The following is a 16,729-nucleotide window of genomic DNA, read 5'->3' on the forward strand; positions in this document are numbered from 1 at the left end:
AGTGCTGAGGAAGACAATGTCAAATCAGATTCTGACAGTGATGTGAGTGGTGTTTTTCCATTACAGTAACTACAACGTATTCAGGAATGTAAGGAGGGAGTTTGCTATCGATCTACAACCAGATCATCATATTGTGAGTACTTTCTTCAGATTATAACTCTTAATACACTGACCAATTATTCTGTAGCTTGTAGTAGAACAAATTAATAATGCTAATACTTCACAATGGAAACCAAAACTGCTAATGTTCAACAACTTGCGAAAATAGTTTTCATTTCAGTTGTGAAGTTTAACAAATAACTTTATTATGTTTCAGCATCTTAGATACTTGTACTAAATAGCTCTTATCAGCTGTCGAGTTAATATATTTCAAGCATCAACTTTAAATAAATTCACGCGTACCAATACGACTTGTATTTTGTCTCGCTTTTATTTCTGCTGCTAGAGAATGCGTGTAGCAGACAGGGCGCCGCGTGCTGTGAGCCACGTTCGGCAACAGCGCCGTCTGCCCACCGGAACTGTCAGTACCAATCACTCGTCTCACGGACTATAACACAAATTTCCACAGTGCTCACCAGGACTGTGTCGTACGCACAAACGAGCATCACTTGCGTGCAGGAAGAATCTGCTTTAATCGCTGAAGACCACGGCGCGCCATTCAGTCTTACAAGTGATCGTCTGACGGCACGAGTCGAGCCGTGCACGTCGATTCAGTGGCGTGAGTGGTAGACGGGCTAGAGGTGTGTATGCTCATAGTCCCACTGCTAACAACCAGATTTCAGCAGTCCGTGTTGAGACGCGTGTGTTCACAAGCCGCCTTATCTCTGCTGTGGTAGCTGTACGATCCGTCACGGCTGCCCTTACAATACAACAATCCTGGTCGGCGTCTGTGCTGTGTGGACGCCCAGAAACTCGTCTACGGGTGTGAATATGTTCACGTTGACCTCTGATATAAGCATCGTTGCATAACTAGTGCAACTCGTCCAACTTGTGTGGTAATTCCACACCTCCCGGAATGCCACAATTTGCTCCCTTTCAAAATCGCTCAGTTGCTTTTAGGAAACGCGAATGAGTCTCTGTGGCGTGGTTGCCTGCCTGATTCATACATTTATACCGCACTGAGCCTTTTGGCTGTGAGTATTCCTTATTAAAGGGTAGACGCAGATGGCACTCTGGTAACTATGCCACTACGCTATCTGTTGGCAGACGCCATTGGAGCCATCTACCACCTCCAGGTCAAAATATTTTTTTTTTCCGGTGGTACAGACGAGTTACACTTCCCTATGTTCTCCCAACAAACCGAAACCGACGATTCGCCTTCCCTACTACCAACCTCACTTATTCATACCATTTCATATCGCTTTGCAGTGCTACACCGTGATATTTTATCGACGTGACTGACACAAGCTGCACAATACTAATGCTGTATTCGAACACTAAAGGATTGAGATTCCTACTAATCCTCATAAACTTACGGTTTTCTGCTTTTAGAGCACGTTGCAATTTATCACGCCAACTAGAAATTCTGAGTTATCATATGCGTAGTATGTAGTCACTCAACAACGATACTTTCCTGTAAAATGCTGCATCATCAGCAAACAGCTGAAGATTGCGACTCACCCTCCCTGTCAGATTATTTATCTATACAGAGAATAAGAGCGGTCCTGTCAAGCTTCCCTGGAGTTCTCCTCTGATGAACACTCGCCATCGAGGTCAACATATTGCGTTCCATTCCTGAAGAGGTCTATCAGCTACTTACATACCTGGAAACCTAACCTACATGCTCGGAGCTTCATTGACAGCCTGCAGTAGGACACTGTGTCCAATACTCTCTGGACATCTGGGGATATGGAACGTGGGCCACACCTAAAGTTGTAAACAGCCCTATTGACACTCTAAAGAAACTATTAGGGCTATCGTCCAGCGGCGAATGATGTGTCTGCGGTATGGCACGTTAGGTGCGGTACTGCACAGTAATTCACAAGGCGTGTTCATTAGCTGTTTATTTAATAGACGAATGCACGAAATCTTTTCAATGGGAGTTAACACAGCTTTATATAAGTGCAGATACCAGTGTGCTTGCATATCATTTAACATCATTGATACTACATAATAGTAGGAGATAACATTTTAGGTGAGGTTCTCTAATTATTAATCATTTATTGGTTGATACTGGGTAGCATCACACTAACATTTCTGTAGAGTTGCATTCCTGAAGAGTAATTTTGCGCTGGTTCTGACAGCACAGAGAAATCGAGGGCCTCCACAGTCGTCGAAACAGAAGCAAGCCGAGGGAGATAGCGCTGGAGGTAGGGCAGTTTTCATGGTTCTCAAAAGAATAGGACAGTGGGAGCGTTCACTGTCTATGCCCACCAACCTGTCGCAAAGCAGGCGGTATGGGCTCCTCATGGAGGCTCGTTTCGTAGCTAAAAAGAGTCAGTGGCGAGGCGATGACTGAAAGCTTAAGATCACAGCGATAACATCTTACAAGCATCGCCACAGGCTTTCTAGCATGAAGGAATATGCGGGGGAGTTGTTGTTGTTGTGGTCTTCGGTCCTGAGACTGGTTTGATGCAGCTCTCCATGCTACTCTATACCGTGCAAGCTTCTTCATCTCCCAGTACCTACTGCAACCTACATCCTTCTGAATCTGCTTAGTGTGTTCATCTCTTGGTCTCCCTCTACGATTTTTACCCTCCACGCTGCCCTCCAGTGCTAAATTTGTGATCCCTTGATGCCTCAAAACATGTCCTACCAACCGATCCCTTCTTCTAGTCAAGTTGTGGCACAAACTTCTCTTCTCCCCAATCCTATTCCATACCTCCTCATTAGTTACGTGATCTACCCACCTTATCTTCAGCATTCTTCTGTAGCACCACATTTCGAAAGCTTCTATTCTCTTCTTGTCCAAACTAGTTATCGTCCATGTTTCACTTCCATACATGGCTACACTCCATACAAATACTTTCAGAAACGACTTCCTGACACTTAAATCTGCTGGGGACGGCTGCGGAAATTCTCACGCAAGATGCTAAGCTGTATTCCCGCAGCAAGACAGAGAAAGAAATATGATTGGCTGAATATGTAATCGTAGGAGGAGTTCAAGAATGTTCTAGAGCGTTTTATCGAAATGAGTATGAGCTGATAGAGGTTGACCGACGGCTTTATGGCTCGTAGTGTAGGAGGCATTCCGTTTCTAATGATAACAATGATTGGCCGCATGGAGAGTGCATGCTAACGATGCAAGGTTTGCTCCAAACTGGAGCACAGCAGATCAGGGGATACCCTGCCAGGTGTCGGTAGGACACACATCACTGGAGAGTGTTTTGAGACATTGCTGGGAAGGCGCCATTGAAAAGTCTCACCATTAAATTTCATAAAGTGCTGTTTTCGCCACTAGGAGCAAAATAATTCCTCTCCATGCGAGGAAGATGTTCTTCTTTGTGGAATTCGGACATTACGAAGTGCTTCTTTATGACCGCGCCCATGAGTCAAGTCTCTGCTCATGGCTTAAGCAGCAGAATTCTTGATTCGTGTATGGCATTTTACTGAAGTAGTTTTCGACCCTAGGAATTTGCGGTCGCTATTTCACGTCCTCTGTGCAGTCAGAAATTACAGCTACGCAACGCATTTCGTCTTAACGACGGCCGGCAGCACTGAGCAGATAGGAGCTAGAGAAATGCTCTTCCCAGCACTGAATTCGGTGATCCACGCACCATGGCTCGGCAGATAGGGAATCTTTAATAACACATGTGTTAAGTTCCACTTAGTGGATCTTGGAGCTCTTTAGTGTCAGTACGAGTCAAGGTGGTGGCTCTCTTAACGTCGATGCTGAACAGTATCAACCACTTAGTGTTTCTGTCGTATAAAGGGGGACGTGATTTCAAGTCATAGATGTTTTGCCGATGTCAAATTTAGATTAATGAGTCTGATTTAATGTTCTATGTCATTACCTGTTCAAATGGAACAACTGGTAATTAATCTGGGAAAAAAATGTGCAAAAATTATTACATGCATTAATAAAGTCACTGAAGATGAAGAGGAGGGAGACAAAAAGATCACTAAAATTGGTAGCAAAATGTTTATATCCAAAATATTGCACACAAGTAAGACCAGGGACAATAATATAATCCATTGTTACTAGTTATTATGACTTTGACAAACCATTATAATATTTGATTTTAAACTTAACATAAAAATCCGTATATAATTATCTCACCATAATAAAACAGTGTAAAATGAAAACAAGAGCTAATTTTGAATTGTCTTTGTGATATTCGCGATCAGCACATTAGAAGTTATAGGAATTGGCTATTTTCATTCGATTTACATTTTCATTGTTGCACAGTGCAACCATCACTCCAACACATGTTGTATGTAGAAGCACACCCAGAGTAGAGCATTGGAAAGAATAACATTGCACAATTGAAACGGTAATTGAATGAAAACGGTCTACAGCCCCAATAAAATAAATATAACAGTTGTCATGTACAAGCACCTAAATTACGCCCATGCACTCTACTGAACAAACAGTAATAGACAACTAGTCTGACAGTTGCATGACAGCATGGAGAGGTAACTGCCAAACGAACACATTTAGCACAACTATCTTACACGGCTATTGTTTACATAAGCTACAAATGGTTCAAATGACTCTGAGGTCATCAGTCCCCTAAAACTTAGAACTACTTAAACCTAACCAACCTAAGGACATCACACACATCCATGCCCGAGGCAGGATTCGAACCTCCGACCGTAGTGGTCGCGCGGTTCCAGACTGAAGCGCCTAGAACTGCTCGGCCACCACGACCGACTACGTAAGCTACAACAAAATTCATCATCTGTAGACCGAATCTCCGATAAAATAAATGAATCAGTTGTCAAATATGTGTGAGCACGTCTGTTGCAACTATGCAGGTGGTATTTACATATTAAAAGAACACGGCGAATCTTGTTTCGCTAATAAATGTGACTGTACAGTTGTTATGCATGCCGACTCGGTGTCATTTGTATGCTGTGTTTTTACAACGAACTACCATGCGTATGTCTTTTTAGGTCTGAAGGTGGCCATTACGGATTGGAATTAAAAATCTGAACTATAAATATTTTGCAGTCTGTAGCTGGAATAATAAATATGTAAATATCTTCCTGGATCACTAGAGACGTCTGCTTCGACTATGTGGCAACTCGTGAGAAATTCTGACAGGAAATCATGAATCCAGTCGCACAACGACACACCATGTTGGTGATCACGAGTGCCTGAAATCTGAGGGGATGAAGAAGCTCTGACTTTAGCAAGATAATAGGGAGATAAAATAGTTGACATAAAATGGAATGTAGCAGAAACATAACGATTTAGACAACTCTTAAAACAGAAAGGCTTGTTACTGGATGTCATCTGGCATAATGACATGTTTTAACAAACATTTGGATCGGTGAAAATAAATCCAAACGAGAGCCAATTGGAGATCTAAGTAGTGGATTTCTGGACATTAAGGAAGATGAGAAATTAATTTTGTTTCGGATTTTTTATAATCGAAGGGATCGCATTGTTAAAAAGAAGTCTACGGGTATCGGTGTCGCGTGCTGGCCCCTATTTCTATTGTAGGAGAAGTGGGATTCTTCCTACACGCCTACTGGGCGCCTTAAGATCGCTTAGTGCAACACCGAAACTGGTAGCAAAATAAAATAAGATAAAAAATTTAGACGGCAAAATGTTGTTTCCGATTTGACCTTTTACATCGAACAGTCGAGGTCCCGTAACCATCCTGTATGAAGATGGACTTAGAGAAAAATTCTATTTGATATGATGAATGGCAGCTTTCTCTAAACGTAGACAACTTAAGTTAATGCAGATGAGCAGGAAAAACGACCCTGTGATTTTCGAATGCAGTATAACGGTGTTTTGCTTGACACAGTCACGTCTATTAAATGCATAAAAAACCGAGAACGTTTTATTCATGTATGCCGTCGCGAAAGACTCCGAGGACAAGTCTGTTAAATATCTGGGCATAACGTTGCAAATCTTTATGAAATGGAACGGGCGCATAAGGTCGATTATGGGGAAGACGAATTGTCGTTTTCTATTTATTGGTAGAATTTTAGGTAAGTGTAGCTGATCTATGTATAAGGGAAACCGTGTGTAGAACACTTGTGCGACCTCTTCTTGAGTACTGCTCGACTGTTTGGGATTCCCACAAGGCCGCGTTAAGGAAGGCCTCGAAGCAATTCGGAGGCGTCTTGCTAGATTTGTAATCAGTAGGTTCGATCAGCATACGAGTAAAACGGAAATACTCCGAGAACTCAAATGGGTTCCCTAGAGGGAAGACGACGTTCTTTAAGCGAAACATTATTGAGAAAGTTTAGAGAACCAGTATTTTCGGCTAAATGCAGAACGTTTGTACTGCCACCAAGATGCATCTCGCATAAAGACCGCGAAGACAAGATAAGAGAAATTAAGGTTAGTTCCACTTGCGGATGAAACAGGAAAGGGAATGATTAGCAGTAGTACAAGATGCCCCCTTCCCTGCATCGTACGGTAGTTTACGGAACGTGTACAGGAGTAGACAAATATTTGCGAACACCAAAAACACAACATATTGCCATGCGTACCGTGTTTTACGGACTATAAGACGCTACGGACTATAACATATGCCTTAATTTTTAAGTAATTAAAAAAATTTCTTACCCTTTTTATTATTAGATTGTAATGCCAGACTAAAGAAATTCTTAGTTTATAAAACCGAACTGACCTTTAAAATCCCTAAAAATCGATAGGTACGCGTTTCGGGAGTCAAGCTCCCATCAGTCATCTGGCTGTCTACGTTCAACGCTTCATACATACACACTGAAGGAAGCACTAAATAATTATGAAATACTGAATACCTCTACTTTATTTTATTTCGCCACTACTTTGTGCTTTTTTAAGTGCATGTGTGTAACAAATTGATCGGAGACAGTCAAGTGATGAGAGCCTGAGCTGAGAAACGCGTAGTTGTGGACAACATTCCTCACATGTCGTATACACCCGTATCTACATTCATTGTCCGCGAATCACGCTCAATGCATTGCATAGGGCTCGACCCGCTGTACCAGTTAATAGGGCTTTTTCCCGTTCCATTCAGATAAGGAGCGCTGGAAGATTGATTGCTTAAATGCCTCTATGCGTACTATAATTAACCTAATCTTGTCCTCATGAACACTATCTGGGCGATACGTAGGGAATTGTAGTACATTCATAGAGACATCATTCACAGTCGGATCTTGAAACTCCGTCTGTCTTCAATATTTTGCCAGTTCAGTTCTTTCTGGGTCAAACAAAGCTGTGATCATTCGTGCTGCCCTTCCCTGTTAGTCCTGTTTGTACATGTCCCACACACTTGAGCAATATTCCAGGATGGGCCGCAAGAGTAATTTTTCAGCAACCCCCTTTGTAGCCTGATTGGATTCCACTAGTATTCCGCCAACAAACCGAAGTCTGATACTTGCTTTCCCACGACCGAACCTATGTGTTCGTCCCATTCCATATCCCTACTAAGCGTTACACCAAGGAATTTGTATGAGTTCGTCGATTACTGTTGCGACTCACTGATATTGTATTGGTAGGATACTACGTTTTTTCAACGCTTATCATGGTCTGACTGAATATTCGTGCACCTTCGTTTAGCTTACACTTCATTGTAGATAACTGCATCATTTGCGAAAAGTCTGAAGTTACTATTAATATTGTCCGCAAGGTGATTAATATACAACATGAACACAACCGAAATTAGTTCTAGATCTGTCGATGACTCTCCATCCAAGACAAAATGATGCGTCCTCCCTACCGAGCAATCCTCAATCCAATCACAAATTTCACCTGATATCCCACGCGATTTTACTTTCGATAATAAGCCTAGGTGTGGTACTGAGTCAAACGCTTTTCGGAAATCGAGAAGTACTGGATCTACCTGACTGCATGGTTCCATGGCTTTGAGTATGTCATGTGAGGAAAGTGCGAGTTGGGTTTCATATGACCGATGTTTTTGAAATCCATGCTGGTTGGCATGGAGGAGCTCGCACTGTTCGAGATATCTCATTACATCTGAAGTCCTAAGATTCTACAACGAACCGACGTCAGCCGGCCGGGATGGCCGAGCGGTTCTAAGCGCTACAGTCTGGAACCGCGCGACCGCTACGGTCGCAGGTTCGAATCCTGCCTCGGGCATGGATGTGTGTGATGTCCTTAGGTTAGTTAGGTTTAAGTAGTTCTAAGTTCTGATGACCTCAGAAGTTAAGTCGCATAGTGCTCAGAGCCATTTTTGTGCCTTACTCCAGCTAGTGGGCACGTTTTTGTTCGAGGGATCTATGGTCGCCAATTGGGTACAGAATCTGACAGGGATTCCATTGGGCCCTGGGGCTTTGTTCAGTTTTAACGATTTCAACGCCACTATCTATTTCACTCATCTCTTCCATGGTACAAGGATTAAATTGGGGCAATGATCCTGGGTTTCTTTTGTAAAGGAACATTTGGAAACACAGTTAAGTATTTCAGCTTTTGCTTTGCTATTGTCAATTTCAGTGCACGTCTTATCTATTTGTGACTGGACACATGCTTCACACATTGCTCTCTTGACAGACAACGGAGTTTCATCCAGCGTCTCTCTGTCTATGCAGTAGTTTCTGTTTCTGTAGGAGCTTCCTTACAGTGACTGTGTACCATGGAAGGACCTTTCCCATCACGAACTGTCCTGGTGGGTACATATCTATCTAGTGCATGGCCAGCTATTATTATAAACTTGAGCCATACTTCCTTTACATGCCGCCGTCCTAAGGGTTTCAAATTCGTCATAGATCTATGACACTACTGCTACTTTGTCTCATTTGCTGAACAAATAAATCATTCTTTTCTTTAGTTATCGCTTTTACTTTGGTATTCACTGTTTCTAACATTTCCTTATGATCACTGATACCAGTTTCGGTGTGGACATCCTCAAAGAGATCAAGTCTATTTGCTACCATTAGACTTAATGCTGCCGTCATCAGTGGGGTTCTGAACTCTTTCTTCTAGGTAGTATTCAGCGAAAGCATTTAGAAACGTTTCACAAGATTTCTTGTCACGCTCACCGCTTTTTAGATGATCAATGTCGCTTCCAACAATTACAGCGTAACTAGGGAACTTCTGTAAAAGTGAAATGAGGTCTTCTCTAAAATTTTCGCTTACATCTAGAGGTGTGTCTGTTGGTCGATAAAAGCATCCTATTATAATTTTATGCCCAACCTTGATACTGTATCTTGTTCAAACAATATCACATGCAGTTTCAGTTTCTATCTCGGTGGATTTAAGTTTCTTGTCTACTGCAACAAATATACACCACCTCCATTTCCAATTTTCCTATTATTTTGATGTACACTTAAATTTTCTCAAAAGTTCTCACAACTGTCAACTCGAGGTTTTAACCAGCTTTCTGTGCCTAGTATTAAGCGAGCTTCAGTGCATTTTAGGAGAGCTTCAATTTCTGTCAATTTCGTTGCGAATGCTTCGGTAGATAAGCACTTAGATTTTAATATTCTCACGTGTGAAAGGTATTTCTTTGGATTTTACACTGAAAATTCTGGGTTTCCTGTGTACTACAATGCTAAATAACGATAGCAAACATTGTAAGCCAGTCCTATGCTTCTGAAAGAATAGTAGCTGTAAGATTAAAAGTTGATAGTGGAGATGACGAGTATTGTCGGGTCTATACCACAGAAGAAGGAAAACAACGTTCTGAACGAAGAGACAGTTTTAATAAGATACATCCTGAGGCATCAAGGAATTGTTTGTTTAGTAACGGAGAAAAATGTGTGCGGGGGGGGGGGGGGGTGGGGGGGTTGTGTAGGGGACAGGTTAAAGTGCATGTAAATTGTAATAGTTGAGCAGAGATGAAGAGGCTCCCAAAGGACAGACTAATGTGGAGATGTGGATCAAATAAGTCATCGAGCTAAATGCCACACCAACAACATGATTAATCGGTGATTACTATGTTTCCAATAATTAATAAATTTTTATCTATAAGTATGGTAACTCAGTGAATGGATCAGATTGCTGGGTGTGCTCGCAAATTAGTCATACTCAAAAGTAGATGAAATTTAACTATAAGTTGAGGGAAATATAACAGAATAAGTTGGCTTGCCTTAGTATTTCCTGGTGATCTCTCACACAGTTGCGCACTTCATCATACATGGAGACAGAACCGTGTGTGTTCCACTTCTGTTGTTGGCTGCCTTTGTCGGAGGAGTGCGCCAGGTCTTCTCCCGCCCCAGCGTCGCTCAAGCGCGATAGCCTTATGTTGAGTATGTTAAGCTGACCCGTAACGTGGATCATGACGGATCCGAAGAACACGTCCATGCCGAGGCTGGAGAAGTTCCAGTAGAGGACGGTGTGGCACTCCGACAGGTACGCTAGCGAGTACAGCGTGTGGTTGTGCACCTTGTGCACGCGAGTGATAGTGACGAGGGGCAGCGGGCTGCTCGGGTCGTCCGGGGGGAACTGCATGAAGAGGGGCACGGTGGCCCACATCTGGCCCAATACGAACATGTAGCCCAGCACGCCGAAGGTGAGCCGCTTCGCCTTCTTGTAGGCGGCCTGCAGGGCCGCCGCGATTTCGGCGTCTCCCTCGCAGTGCGGCCGCTGCCGGTCGATGAGGATGTTGAGTTCGTTGACCAGCCGGTAGTAGGACTCACTGTGGGTGTAGTGGTGGATCATCTTGACGGCTCCGTTGAAGCAGGTGAGCCCGGAGACGAGGGCGAAGGTGACCTCGGTCATGTTGCCCCAGATGGTGTAGCTGCGGAAGATGGCCAGCGCGCCGATGTGCAGCATGCTGGTGCAGACGGTGCCGAAGTAGAGCGGGTAGAGGCGCGCCAGGCAGCGGCCCTCCGGCCGCCACACCCCCGCCAGCCGCAGCACCCTGATGTTGCGCCACAGCACGTTCTCCGACGGGGAGGCGCCCTCCTGGTCCCCCGCCGCCTGGCCTTTGTTGGAGTCTACGGCAAAACATTAACAAACAGGAGGGAGTTACAACTCCACAGTCTGCGACTTTCTGTTTCACAAATAGTCGTACACAACAATTTGAAATTTCAGTCCTTTTACCTATTTATCGTATGGCAATGCGTATACAAAGACCAGGTAGGCGCCCGATACTTTGCTCGCGTAGACTGTACGCTCTACAAAGATTCTTTTGTTTTCCTTTTTTTCTAATTTTTATGTTGTTCACAAATTGCGACACCTTCTAAAATTTTCACGATAGTTAAGGCCATAGAACCAAGGTCTTTTCCGAATGTACATCTGACCAAAAAGCACGTCTGGTAGTTGCCTTTTGCGTTCTCTTAGTGCTATTTCCATAGAAACTTCCGTCCTCTAACACATATTTCTTTATATGTAACAGAGAAGTAAAATGCCAAATTTTCGTAGATATAGCTTTAAAAACGCTATCAGAATGAAATATTTCATAAACTATTTCACCCCCTTATTTCAAACCCATAGTGGTTGAAAGTTCAAAAACGTTGAAATGCGTATTTTTTATTTCTAACATAGAAGCCATATACAAATTTTCATAGATTTAGCTTCAAAATATTTTCATAAAAACTTCATCCCCTATTGCACCCTCATAGGGGTTGAATTTCCAAAAACAATGAAACATGTATTTTTTTGTGTTGCTTGAGGCTTTCCCGACGGACATGTTGTGTATATGGTTCTCGGGCGAGACGTCGGATGTCATAAAGAAAACTCCACAATAGTTCATCAGCGCAACTGGCCGACATCTTCAGGTGCGACGAACACACTGCAAAGGCATGACTAGAGCCCCCTATTTATGCCACTCTTAGGCAGAAAGTGCGCATGCGTGGAGGCGCCAAATTCGATGGCCAATAACGACGATATTAACCGATAGCTGGAAGGACAGCAACGCCACCTGCAAGATGAAGAACCAAGGACTTCGGCGCACGCGCGGAGGCTGCCGCTGCTGCTTTGCGCTGCCATCGGCCGCCCCTGCGACCTCTGTCGGAAGCCGCAAGCAAAGATGCGCGTCCGCGTAGGCGCGCGACTATCCTCCCGTTGTCAACAGAATATTTATGTTGCTGGCGAATCGTCATCCGTTGCATGACCAATAGTACTCCTCTCTGCTCTATGCGACTTCAATATGGTCACTGCTGGATCCCAAGCTGTACTGAGCTGAAAGCCCGTGTCTGTTTACAAGATTCGTCGAGCTACGTATTTGCACTGCTTCCTTAATAATACAGTCCCAGTCGAACTCGTCGACGCGAGAATTTTTGTGTGTTGATAATTCATAGAATGGCCTGTACTGAGACAATGCTCGGCCACTGCAGACTTCTCGGGTTGCTCCAGACGAGTGTAGCGTCGGTGTTCAGTACATCTCTCTTCTACAGTTTGTCCGAAGTACGACGTGCCGGAGCTACAAGGAATCTCGTAAACACAGGCTCTTCTTTGGCCAAGGCTGTCCTTAGTTGAGCCCAAGAGAGCTCTGAGTTTTGCCGGCGGACGAAAGACACATTTAATTTTATGCCTCTTCAATAATCTTCCTATTTTTGAAGAGACACCGCCGATGTTTGGCAAGATGACCATTCCCCTTTGTTCTTTGCCTTTTTCCAGTTCCTCACGTTGGGTAACCAGCTTCGGATATAAGGCACGGCGAATCTCCCGTTCGGAATATCCATTTTGTTGGAAAGTGGTACGCAGATGGAGTAATTCATTGGATAAGCTGTCTGAGTCTGATATGGCTCGTGGTCTGTGAACCAACGTCCTAAGTACGCCACTTCGTTGCGAAGGATGGTGACAGCTGGCGGCCTGTAAGTCCGTGTGTGTTGGTTTACGGTACACTGCGTGACCTAATGTGCCATCTTCTTTTCTCCGTACCAACACATCCAGGAATGGAAGTTCGCCGTTTTTCTCCACCTCCATAGTGAACTTGATGTTGGGATGAAGCGAGTTAAGATGCTCAAGAAATACATTCAGCGATGCCGTGCCGTGAGGCCAAATAACAAAGGTGTCGTCCACATATCGCCAAAAACACGTAGGTTTCAAATCCGACGACTGGAGAGCTTTCTCCTCGAAGTCTTCCATAAAAAGATTAGCCACAATGGGTGACAAGGGACTACCCATTGCGACGCCGTCAGTCTGTTCACAATATTGTCCATTGAATAAAAAATACGTCGAGGTGAGAACATGTTGGAGTAAGTCTAAAAGTTCCCCATCCAGCTTCTCGCTAATGAGCAACAACGATTCCTGTAATGGTACTCGAGTAAAAAGTGAGACTACGTCAAAACTTACGAGTATGTCTGATGGTGCGAGTCGTAAGTTCTTGAGCCGCTATCGTCGCTATTGGCCATCGAATTTGGCGCCTCCACGCATGCGCACTTCCTGCCTACGACTGGCATAAATAGGGGGCTCTAGTCATGCCTTAGCAGTATGTTCGTCGCACCTGAAGATGTCGGCCAGTTGCGCTGATGGAATATTGTGGAGTTTTCACTATGACATCCGACGTCTCGCCCGAGAACCATATACACAACATATATTTTTCTATTCGTAACCGAGAAGTCAAATACCAATTTTCATAGATGTAGCTTTAAAAATACTTTAGTAGTTGTTCATTAATGATTTTTTTAAAACTTTCACACACTGTTTCACACCCATGCAAGTTAAATTTCCAAAAATACTGAAACACGTATTACTTTATTTCTGATCGAGAAACCGTGTACCAATTTTCGCAGTATCTTCAAAATTGCGTCAGTAGCGACATATTTTCAAAAAAACCTTTCATTCCCTATTTTACCTCCTTAGGGCTGGAATTTCGAAAAATACTTTCTTAAACGAGGCCTACAGTATAAGATCAGCACTCTCTCCAAATTTCATGTTTCTATCCTTGGCGGTTTGGGCCAAGGGATGATGAGTCAGTCAGTTAGGACATTGCCTGTTATATATGTATATTACAAAACTATTACATGTCAACATTTAAACACAGCTCTCCAGCACAACAGGTATATACGACTGTCAACGTCTTTGATGTATTGCATCACACCACTTGTCGCTTTCAGGAAGTCTTCGAAAGAAACATTGTGGCAGGTGTGGGACATGTTGATACAAAGTGAGCGAGTGCCTGTCGTTCTGCACCACAGTCACACGATGGTGAGGGAGATTTGCCCCACTTGTGGAGAGTGTCTGCTCATCTTCCGTGGCCCGTTCGGGTGCGACTGACGGTAGTCAAAATTGCCCGAGGCTCGACAAATACAGGGGATTTCTTCTGTATGCAGGGCAGTTTAGGGCATTCTGAGGACAGTTCTGTTGCCAGCAGCGTTTCCATTCATCGATGTTATTGAATTTCCGTGAGATTCCTTGCTGTGATAAGAATGGGATGTCTTGATCTTAGTCTTTTTCACTCTGCAGGGAATATGTCGTTCAATACTGGAGGGTCGGCGCTATCAGCAATTTTCTGTTATGCACACGGTAGTGATCTCTTCCGTCTGATATCAGGAGGTGGGATGTGGCTCAAGATAGGTAAGCAGTATTTGGCAGTAGATCGTATTGACTCATTAACAATTCACATGGCTTCTTTAAGTTAAAAAAATGGCTCAGAGCACTATGGGACTTAACAGCTATGGTCATCAGTCCCCTAGAACTTAGAACTACTTAAACCTAACTAACCTAAGGACATCACACAACACCCAGTCATCACGAGGCAGAGAAAATCCCCTTCTTTAAGTTATATGTTTATTTTTTTCAGTGTGGGCTTTTAAGCCAGACCGGTGCACAACCCTCTGCTGCTGAGTGTACCAATCCGAGTGTTGATACTCGAAGAGTGTCTGCTAATGATTCCCAACGAGTGCCACAGAGTTCACAGAGAATGTTGTTTCTGCTTTTGGGCTTAGAAGAAGTTCGTGTCAAGTGCTCCTTAAAAGAAAATGCCCTGTCTAGCGTGAGTGCAAGATATTTTGGATGCATCAACTGAACACATAAAGTCTGGATGCATGTTATGATGAAGTTTGTTTCCCGCAAAATAGACATCAAGGGCTCTGTGTGACAGTCTATTGATCAGACGAAAACCTGCAATTTCTGTTTTATTTGAATTTCGTTTCAACCTCCATTTACGGAAATACTGGTTTAAGATGTCTAGATCAAAAGCTGGGATTTCTTCAGTTGTTTCAAGGGTTTGTGTTGGGTGCCTGTTGCCCAGTCGTCCACATAGCCAAACTTTCTGGACTGTGCTGGAGGAATATTAGTCATATATCAGTTAAACAATAGAGGAGCATGGACTGATTCCTATTATTCAATACTTCTGGACAGCTAGTGTTTCTTACTGTAACTAGTAACATGTTGTCAATCAGTTTTGTGGTCCATCTGCATGGGACAAGTTGTAATAATACACTACTGGCCATTAAAATTGCTGCACCACGAAGGTGACGTGCTACAGACGCGAAATTTAACCGACAGCAAGAAGTTTCTGTGATATGCAAGTGATTAGCTTTTCAGAGCATTCACACAAGGTTGGTGCCGGTGGCGACACCTACAACGTGCTGACATGAGCAAAGTTTCCAACCGATTTCTCATACACAAACAGCAGTTGACCGGCGTTGCCTGGTGAAACGTTGTTGTGATGCCTCGTGTAAGGAGGAGAAATACGTACTATCACGTTTCCGACTTTGATAAAGGTCGGGTTGTAGCCTATCGCGATTGCCTATTGCGGTTTATCGTATCGCGACATTGCTGCTCGCGTTGGTCGACATCCAAACACTGTTAGCAAAATATGGAATCGGTGGGTTCTGGAGGGTAATACGGAACGCCGTGCTGGATCCCAACGACCTCGTATCACTAGCAGTCGAGATGACAGGCATATCCGCATGGCTGTAACGGATCGTGCAGCCACGTCTCGATCCCTGAGTCAACAGATGGGGACATTTGCAAGACAACAACTATCTGCACGAACAGTTCGAGGACGTTTGCAGCAGCATGGGCTATCAGCTCGGAGACCATGGCTGCGGTTACCCTTGACAGGAGCGCCTGCAATGGTGTATTCAAAGACAAACCTGAGTGCGCGAATGACAAAACGTCATTTTTTCGGATGAATCCAGGTTGTGTTTACAGCATCATGATGGTCGCATCCGTGTTTGGCGACATCGCGTTGAACGCACATTGGAAGGGTGTATTCGTCATCGCCATACCGGCGTATCACCCGGCGTGATGGTATGGGGTGCCATTGGTTACACGTCTTGGTCACCTCTTGTTCGCATTGACGGCACTTTGAACAGTGGACATTGCATTTCAGATGTGTTGCAACTCGTGGCTTTACCCTTCATTCGATCCCCGCGAAACCCAACATTTCAGCAGGATAATGCATGACCGCTTGTAGCAGGCCCTGTACGGGCCTTTCTGGATACAGAAAATGTTCGACTGCTGCCCTGGCTAGCACATTCTCCAGATCTCTCACCAATTGAAAACGTCTGGTCAATGGTGACCGAGCAACTGGCTCGTCACAATACGCCATTCACTACTCTTGATGAACTGTGGTATCGTGTTGAAGCTACATGGGCAGCTGTACCTGTACACGTTATGCAAGCTCTGTTTGACTCAATGCCCAGGCGTATCAAGGCCGTTATTATGGTCAGAGGTGCTTGTTCTGGGTACTGATTTCTCAGGATCTATGCACCCAAACTGCGAGTAAATATAATCACATCTCAGTTCTAGTATAATATATTTGTC

General features: G+C 43.9%; 1 protein-coding gene across 1 annotated transcript in view; it reads right to left on the bottom strand.

The window, feature by feature from the left end:
• The window catches only part of LOC126236516 (odorant receptor Or2-like), a 113,842-nt gene that overhangs the window by 56,595 nt on the left and 40,518 nt on the right, over nucleotides 1-16,729 (bottom strand). Inside the window, exon 2 of the mRNA XM_049945885.1 lies at nucleotides 10,155-11,004. Coding sequence (XP_049801842.1) covers nucleotides 10,155-11,004 — 850 coding nt within the window. The remainder of the gene's footprint in view (nucleotides 1-10,154; nucleotides 11,005-16,729) is intronic.

Source organism: Schistocerca nitens, chromosome 1, assembly GCF_023898315.1.
Source record: "Schistocerca nitens isolate TAMUIC-IGC-003100 chromosome 1, iqSchNite1.1, whole genome shotgun sequence".
Taxonomy (NCBI): domain Eukaryota; kingdom Metazoa; phylum Arthropoda; class Insecta; order Orthoptera; family Acrididae; genus Schistocerca; species Schistocerca nitens.